The sequence below is a fragment of the Alosa sapidissima genome, chromosome 2 (genome assembly GCF_018492685.1).
Source record: "Alosa sapidissima isolate fAloSap1 chromosome 2, fAloSap1.pri, whole genome shotgun sequence".
NCBI lineage: Eukaryota > Metazoa > Chordata > Actinopteri > Clupeiformes > Clupeidae > Alosa > Alosa sapidissima.
The window spans coordinates 4,814,088-4,823,056 of NC_055958.1; the positions used below are offsets into that span (position 1 = coordinate 4,814,088).

An 8,969-nucleotide genomic window follows, 5' to 3' on the forward strand; every position below is an offset into this window, starting at 1 on the left:
ACATCACATACAGCTACACATACTAAGACATCTACCACTGGTGAGTGTTATCTGAAGCCAATTATGGCAATGCTATACTGTCAGACCGGCCATAGCTTACTCCTAAATAACACAATGGTATTACATCATGGTATGAGGTGTCAGAGGTTTGTATCCTGATCTTTGATGTTGCCATCAAAGAAAGACTATGAGCCTGATGTCTGGTTTTTCTGGAACAATTCAAACATGTTCAGCATGCAAACACACTCCTGTCAACCATTATGGTCCAAGGTCACAGAAAAAAATCAGCTGGGGCATTCCATTCTTGTCAGCAAACAGTCTTATCACATAAACTCTAACAATGTGACCTTGTACACTCTATCAGATTTTCTCTATCTTGCACTGTTTTTAAGCTCAATTACATAAACCGATATCAACATAATTTACAACAGGCACATTCCAACCGGCCTGCCTCAAAACAGAATGATCACAGTTTTCTGTACACTGCATTAGGCCGCATAAATCAGAGACAAGGGTACATTATAAGCTCTGCAGTCGTAACTCCTTAACACTCAGAAGTCATGGATCACGCCCAAGTGTACTTGAAAGCCCAGACAGTTAGGCACACTCCGCTGATTTGGACGGAGCCCCCGAAAGAGCAGCACAAACAGGAAGAGGCTCATGATAACAATCAGCGCTTGAGCAACGTCATGACGAGGAAGAGAACCCAGAGTGTGCCCACATCCTTATATGGAGAGTTCCCACTCTATGTGGTCAGGACAGCCAAACAACATACAAAGGGGGACGAGTGGAGGGAGGTTTATTTCCTAAGTGAGTGGTCTACATTACAGTAACGTTTTTTTCATCCGCTCATGTCATGATCTCTTTGTACATGTTGCACAGCACAATGTTCAGACATTACGCCTCTGAGATCCAAGTATATTTACACGTTTATTCAAGATAACTGCAGAGTGAGATGAATGTTTCAGACATTCCAAATGAGCTGCAGTAGACCGACAACTGTTCTCGTTCTGATGAAAGCAAAGTATTACAAAAACAAAACACAAACATTCTGAATAAAACTGGTGTACAAAGTTATTCATTGTGTAGAACATTTACTGCTTGTTTTGGAATGGGGGCAAATACTGAGCTATATCTCAGACCCTGGAGATCACTTGAGCATGGCATTAAGGCCACATGCATGTATAGGCTGCACATGTTTCCCTTCAAAGTGGCTCTCCGTCTCCACAGGACAGAATGTTTTCCACATGATAAGAGGGTCACTGATCCCCTGCCCCTAATTCTGCTGTCCAGACTAATCCGTCTTAAAACACTATGAAGCCGCTCTCCAACAGCACAGCAATTTAGTCAAACTCCTCCGCCTAATCCAGCCAGCCCCCCTGAGACCCCAGTTCCAAAGAGACACCCCGATCTGCAGGCAGGAAAATAGCCGTCTGATCAAGAGGTCTTCACATAGATTAGCATAAAGCCCATAATTCTATAACAGTATAACACAATTAAGGTAATTGAGACTTCATTATAAATAATAATATGTTATTACATTGTATTATTGTTATATTACAGAATAATGACAGTGACTATGGTCAATTCCATTTCCTCAGGGTAAGCTCCTGAGACTGTATGAGAGTTCCGTTGGGTGAGAATGCAGTGGCTGCAGTGCTGCTTATAAGAATGGGTGGATAACCAATCCATCTGCTCAATGGTCTGACCACCACCACTCATCTCATCGTGGCTATCATTCAGAGGCAGCCAGGCTCTTTGACTCAATCCTTCAGTCTAAGTACATCGAATCAGACCAATTCTGACTTGTAAAGCATTAGAAAACCTTTCAAGATTGAAGAACACAATCTGATTTGAATGAGAACTGCTCCACCATCACCACTCTAAAACTGAGCTGACTTAAAAAAAATGTTTTATTAAATCAATAGAGAGGTGTTCAACTCTAGGGCACATTGTTTAACATGGAAATACAGCAATTTACATCTTAAACCCAAATATTCCTAGCACCAGACATCCCTGGACAGGAAATGGCTGACAGTTCAAAATGGCTGTGCTCTGCAGAGTTTATTTCCACAAATGGGATGCCCTCTCTCATAATTGGTGAAAACCCAGACATCTCTTCTCACTGGTCAGTTTCTAAGAACCGCTGAATGGTTTCCAAGTATTTCCAAAATACATCTACCACAGAACAATGGAGTCTGGGCTGGACCGAACAGGACTATCTGTTTTGTTTACTTGCTTGAGTGGTACTTTTAGTTGTTAAGATACCTTCTTCAAACTTGTTGTCAATATATCTTCTTCAAACTATGTTGTCAATATACTATCAGTGTTCAAACATTTGACTGTTCACTCCCCTTTAAGTGAGACATACATTCTATGAAATGCATAAACAAATAACATATTTTCACTTTTTCAATCTTGTGTACTTGACATTCATCAAAGTCACTATATATCAAAGTATCAAATAGTATCAAAGTTCATGTTCAGAAAAGAAATTACTTGATTATGTCAAAATGACACTATAATCTCATACTAATGGTGGACGGAGAAGCAATTACAGCCACAACTGCATTGCCCTAGCTGTAAATTACAGCCACAACTGCATTGCCATAGCTGTAAATTACAGCCACAACTGCATTGCCCTAGCTGTAAAAAAAGTGTATGGTATGCTGCTAATTGGATCATTGTTGATTGGACCACTGTTGTTGAGCCTTCTGGATGTGTGGTGGGCCTAATTCAATTACCAACAAGGGAAGGTGCCTGCTTTATAACCTACAAAGGTTGCTTTGTCAGTGATTTTGTTTTTGATGGTAAATAGGCTTGGTTGTTCATTGGCTGCTATGTGAAATCTCCTACCTTGTGTGGCACTAAAATAATAAATCAAAACCTAAATGTCGCTTATATTGTACAAGACAAATATAACAAGGTTAGATCTGATTGCGGATTAAATAAAATATACCTACATTTATGTCTGTTGTTCCCTTTGAATTTGTGATAAACCAGAAGCATAGGAAATCACATGACATTTTGTACAGTATGCACACAGTACATAATCCTTGCCACAACTTTCATCCCTGTTTGGCTAATCACTTTCACTCAACAGCCTACAACAGCTTCACCCTGAAGACAGACACAGCTAGTCTAGTCAGACAGGTTACCCTACCAAAAAACACAAACAAAAAATTCCAACACACTGATAAAAAAAAAACCCATGGACATTCCCTCACAACCCAGTTAAACCAGCTTGGTTGGAGACGGCAACATGTCTTCTCGCCCTGCGGACGTCTCATGCAGTCCAAGTTGACCCTCTTCTCTACATTCCCGTATGATAAGCACTTTTCTACTGTTGCTCAGCCCAGTCAAACAGTGCAGATCTCCAACAGCTGATCTTTAAGGGCCTTCTATTTTTGAAGCCCTTGTTACAGAATGAGCCAGCTCATCAGGGCTGACATACCAGGCTGTCAAGCACGTGGGCAGTGGGTCTCCACTCTGCCTCTGCTTAAAGGCACAGCCATGTTGGTTGCTCCACACACCCCCACTACACATGCAAATCTAACATGCTGCAATGGCCAACAGCGACCTGCATTGCAATGGCGATCTATTCAGGAAGTGGCAGGACCCAAACTGAGAAGAGGAAAGATGTCATGGACCTTTACTGGTGAATATCTTTAGTCAATGAGGCATTTTCAGAGTTTTGGTTTAATCATTAAGGATGGGTGGTGTATCACACTAAGTATATCATGATATTTTTGGAGATAATATAAACAACTGTATGAAAATAGTACTCTTCATCAGTTTTCTCAGCCACAAGTCACATCAGCTTACACTCTTAAGAGCCATGTAACCAAACAAAAAAGTAAAACTCCTGACCATCAGCAGCAATGAACTCTACTTCCTTGTCTACAGTTTAAATCCCACATTCAGTCATGTTTGTTCTCATACAACATGTGAGCTGCTCATCTTGCAGCACATATACATTTCATCATCTATATTGCTAGTATCATGATATGACAAATTTATATCATGGAGAGGAATTCTACCCATATATCGATAATGATACAATATGGCCCATGCCTATTTATCATTCAACGGACTGAAATGGTTTGAGTGATGACTGAACGTTCTGAAGGGAAGTCCCTTTTCAGTTGTAAACTTAAACTGAACCTCTGCATCTTTTTCTGTAACCACATGCAATAACTACAAATGAATACTTGACAACCTAAACAATATTAATCTCTCATTGTATGGTACAGCTCCATGATGTGACACAATGACTAAAGGCAGACCATTATAATTGTGCAATAATTGCAACATTTGAGGAGTTGATTGCCCCACTCTATGACATGCAACATGAAACAGCATCCTTTTTGGTTGCAGTAAAGCTAATTACACACTGCTCACAAATCAAATTTAGTTTAATCTGCTTTCAGATGCCATGGTTCTTTTTTCTTAGCACACTTTCTTTCATCGCTTCACGTTCATTGCATTGATTGGTGTAAACTGCATTCTGCGTCCTTAGCTCCATCAAGAGTGCCTAGATGACTGTTCAATTGTATGTAAAGTTACAAGACAAAATTGTGAGACATTTCAATATTCAACTTTATGAGACGACACAGCAATTGCTATTCATGATCACACACATCAACTTCCTTCCCTTAAGACATTGTGATAAGGACTTCTCCATGTTATACATGTCATGTTTAATCTGGCATGTTAGGCATCACCTTTCCCTGCCTAAGAACTGAGTTTCAAAAGTTACTTGAAAGTTTAAATAAAGATTAGAGGCAGCTAATTGCACCAAAGGCAGTCTCAGCAGTATGCATTTCACAGTTGAAACACAGGAGTCCCTGAGGCCAGATTTCTGACAGTGCTGTGAGAGTTGTTGCCCGGCCTTCTCCCCCTCCCCAAGCCAGGAGCTCCCCAACAGATGCTTTATAGCCCCAAAGCACCCTATTAATAAAGTGGCTGCCATTTGCTCAAGCCTGGCCCTTTGGTGAAGACATTTCCATCGAATAATTTGAAGTATAAAAGGTATGGATGGATAGGCTTTTCACCATGCCTTAATACTGATCTCATTATCCTACTGCAGATTGGTCATTTTTTGCCCATGTGCCAAACCAGCAACAACATGGCCACACTGACACCTGTCAGATCGACCACCTGTGGCTGTTTGTCATCACGGACAGATCTGAACTTTGGTGGCAGGATTATGACAGGTTAGCACAGGGTAGGCTCAGCATATGATTTTAGACGCCGTCCTAGACTTACTACCTTTCCACCTTCCACGTCTAGCGACTTTTACCATGCAACTCAGCTACCCACCAATACGTGTTAATCGGGACGAACAGGGAGAGGTAACCTAACTAATTTCCCTGTGACTTCATCAGGTCTAGCCTAATATTTTATGTTGGCTGGAAATAATAATGGTCTCAAGTGACAACGGTCATTTAATCATGACAATGATCATCTTGTTCTTGTGTCTCTCTTAAGTGTTGCTTGCGCTTACCTCTCTCGCGATTACATTCAGAGCGTCATCTTCTGCTGTCAATCGTTCTTTGTTAGGAATTCTTTTCCGTCCTGGTCCTTGTGTCCCCATGGTTGTTTATTCCTTTTTGGTTCTTCTACTCCAATGTAATAAATAACAATATCCTGTTTCACTTCGTCGTCCTGCACGTTTCATATATTCCTCTAATAGACGAGGTCAGCATAAAATAAAAGGACGCATTTTCCAGGTTCTAAAAACAATCGTGTAGTCTATACCCAGTGGCTCGGTAATACAAATCGCCAGCAACTATTCTGTGAAGCATGAATGGATGAGCATTGTGGTACATCCGTCTTAACTTCTCCCCCTTGATTCTTTTTCAGTCACTGAAAATGTCAACGTAATCTTAGAAGATCTAGTAAATTCTCCACAAGTTTTGACGTGCGCACGTGTCGCTTTCCTTGTGGAAATAGGCTACTCTCTAAATCTCCGTCCACCAATGGCTCTTTATAGTCCAAGTTTAGACTAAAGTTTTTGCATTTACTTTTCCGGTTAAAGACTACTTCGTTTCCCACTCCCAATAGATATTGTAGCCTACTCAGTGAATAAACTAATATAAACGGAAAGTATTTGTAAACAAGAAGATATAATAAAACAAAACAAAAAAATCGTTAATTTTCCTCCTCGTTTTAGCCTACTTGTACAGGCAGCACTGAACTGTCAAAGTTAGACATGACAAACTGTGGTCCTAGCCCGTATAGATCCTAGAATTAAATGAATACACGTTCCGGGGTACCGCTTTCAGTTTGCGACCGCGCAGCTGAAGGGGCAGGCTATCGCACTCTCTCACACCCTCCATGCTATTTTTAATGATGAGAGACAAGCGCTAAAAACAGAACCCTTGTCTTGTAGTCTAGTTCTTAAAGGCACACTCGATTCGGACCCCCGTCTATCATAGGCTAGGCTACTCTAGACCAACATGTCTTAATTTGATTACATAACTTGAAGGCCTATTCTAACAGGTTATGCGTCCCCGCGGGACCTCTTAATGAAGTTTACCCAGCCCAAACAATATTGGTGTTCATTACATGTCTTTGAAAAAAAGTAGCTTATGCACGTTATTTGAGCAACAGGTATGCCTGTGCCTAGCTTACAAATACGTTGAGATCTATGGTAGCCTACTATGGACACTCATTATCGTCACTTGCATGGTGTCTGGCGACCTCTATTGGGTAAGTTCTCGGTAATCGGCTTCTACTTGGCTTCTTGAGTAAGGATGTGTGTGGTCTATATTGCACACTAATGCACAGATCAAAAGGGTCATATCATATAACAGATAAAGTGCAATATATGTGAAAACACACAGCTGTTCTCTTGCTGTAGCCTCTTTTGAAGGTGAGGCTAACATGAAAACACTTATTAGGCTATGACACGTGTCCCGAAGTGACAAATTGCTTTCAGCTGCTAGTTTAAACAGGTGTCTTCTTTGATTGGAGGCCATTAATCGAGATGCGCCGGTGAAACTGATTGGTTAATAGCTGTAAGACTTTAAAAGATGGCTACGCTTGGTTTTCGTCAGTAGCCTATCGGTGTTCTGTCTCGCCTGAACAATATTGCTGCAAAATGGGTAACTGAAACAGTTTAGAAAAATATTTTGAGTTGTATTGTGTGTGTGTGTGTGTGTGTGTGTGTGTGTGTGTGTGTGTGTGTGTGTGTGTGTGTGTGTGTGTGTGTGTGTGTGTGTGTGTGTGTGTGTGTGTGTGTGTGTGTGTGTGTGTGTGTGTGTGTGTGTGTGTGTGTGTGAGAGAGAGAGAGACTTGGTTGTTCCGAGTGTTTAAATGTAAGATCTGTGAGACTTGGTATGTCATTTTTGACTTTCGCCCGCTTGCCTCATTTTTCTATGTGAACTCCAGGTAAGAACGTTTTGATTGTTTATGCTCACCAAAGCACTGGATCCTTCAATGCTGCTGCCAAGGATGCAGCAGTGGAACTACTAACTGCACAGGACTGCAATGTGGTTGTGTCTGACTTGTATGCTATGAAGTTTAAAGCTCCTACTACTCAGGATGACATCACTGGTGAGTTTACTCATTTTTGCCTCAAAGAATGGCATTAAATGCTTCCTAATGAAGGGCTATATGGTGCCCGTGGGACTCCTCTTAGCCTGAATTTTTATTTATTTATTAATTATTTCCCCCCTCCACCTGTTTCTTGTAGGTCAGTTGAAGAGTTCTGAGCACTTCCGATATGGAGAAGAGACCATGCTAGCATGGCAGGAGAATCGACTTAGTGCTGATATTATTGAAGAGCATAAGAAAGTGACTGACTCTGATCTCATAATTTTCCAGGTATCTTAGAATTCTGCTCCATTTTCCAATTTCCATCAAACAAGGCAACAAGTACCAGACACTTGTAACCATTGTCATGTTAATGATTTCCTTGTAAGGAATTGTAGTTAAGGATATTGGGTCATGACCTCTGTTTTTGTAGTTCCCCATGTACTGGTTTTCTATGCCAGCCATCATGAAGGGATGGATTGATCGTGTTTTCACACAAGGTTTTGCCTTCACATCTGAGAAGCGGTATAGTCAAGGCATTTTCAAGGTCTGCATTTCCCCCTCTACAATGTTTTCTATTGCATATTGCCATTTAGTACCCTCTTGGGGCTTTCTGCTTATAGTTTGCTATAACTGGTGTCACCCAACGCAAGAGTGTCATGACCGCTTTATGTCTCCTCTTAGGGCAAGCGAGCCATGCTGTCTTTCACCACTGGCTCCCATGAGTCCATGTTTAGCTCCAACGGCATCAATGGAGACATGAACGTCACACTGTGGCCCATACAGGTACAGTATACCTGTGTTCCTGACCGCCAGTCCATCAAACCTGTAACTAGTCATTAGGATGTGGTGTTTTATTCACATGGTGGCCATTGTTTATACCAAAATGAGGCTACAGGGTACATTTACTATATAATTAATGCCACCTACTGGCAAATGCATAGAACACAACAATCTTATGGTTTGTGTACCCTGTAGCCTTGTTATGGCCGCTGCATTAAGGCAAATTGTACACCATGACCTGTTCTACTTCTAAGTCTTCTCTCTCCCTATCTTTTTGCAGAATGGCATTCTCTACTACTGTGGCTTCAGCGTCCTTGCTCCACAGATCTTCTGGGCTCCACCACACATCCCGTCGGAGGCCCGCAGCACCATGCTGGAGAACTGGCGGCAGCGTCTCCAGGGCCTCATGACCGAGTCTCCACTAACCTTCGCCCCCTCTGACAGCTTTGACACCGGCAGCGGCTTCCAGCTGAAGACCGAGGTGAAGGAGCAGCAGGCTGAAGCTCAGTTTGGCCTAACCGTGGGCCACCATCTAGGCAAGCCGATCCCGCCCAACAATCAGATCAGAGCTGGTGTTTGAAGTCTTGTCTTGGCCTGTCGTGAGGCTGTTGCCTCTGTCTTCAATAAAAAATGTGTTATTGGATTGA

The 8,969-nt window shown here is 41.8% G+C and overlaps 2 protein-coding genes across 21 annotated transcripts in view; one reads left to right on the top strand and one right to left on the bottom strand.

Annotated features, from left to right (window-relative positions):
• The window catches only part of lrrfip1a (leucine rich repeat (in FLII) interacting protein 1a), a 49,994-nt gene extending 43,653 nt beyond the window's left edge, over window positions 1–6,341 (bottom strand). For 4 of the 20 annotated variants that reach the window (XM_042073140.1, XM_042073154.1, XM_042073133.1 and 1 more), the window contains exon 1: window positions 5,507–6,338. In XM_042073140.1, coding sequence (XP_041929074.1) covers window positions 5,507–5,596 — 90 coding nt within the window. In that variant the 5' untranslated portion in view covers window positions 5,597–6,338. Of the gene's footprint in view, window positions 1–5,506 lie in introns of all 20 variants that reach the window. The other 16 variants (XM_042073158.1, XM_042073166.1, XM_042073173.1 and 13 more) reach the window with 13 other exon arrangements.
• A 634-nt stretch (window positions 6,342–6,975) lies between these two features.
• On the top strand, window positions 6,976–8,969 carry LOC121694264 (NAD(P)H dehydrogenase [quinone] 1-like). Its single transcript, XM_042074324.1, has 6 exons — window positions 6,976–7,109; window positions 7,396–7,560; window positions 7,700–7,830; window positions 7,973–8,086; window positions 8,224–8,325; window positions 8,603–8,969. Exons 1-6 carry the CDS (start codon window positions 7,106–7,108, stop codon window positions 8,900–8,902), a joined length of 816 nt encoding a protein of 271 aa, XP_041930258.1. The 5' UTR covers window positions 6,976–7,105; the 3' UTR covers window positions 8,903–8,969.

Bases quoted from the DNA above. Each gene is read 5' to 3' on its own strand.
- LOC121694264 (XM_042074324.1), top strand. The intron at 7,561-7,699 runs GTGAGTTTACTC...TGTTTCTTGTAG, and splicing joins TACTCAGGATGACATCACTG to GTCAGTTGAAGAGTTCTGAG. The intron at 7,831-7,972 runs GTATCTTAGAAT...CTGTTTTTGTAG, and splicing joins CTGATCTCATAATTTTCCAG to TTCCCCATGTACTGGTTTTC.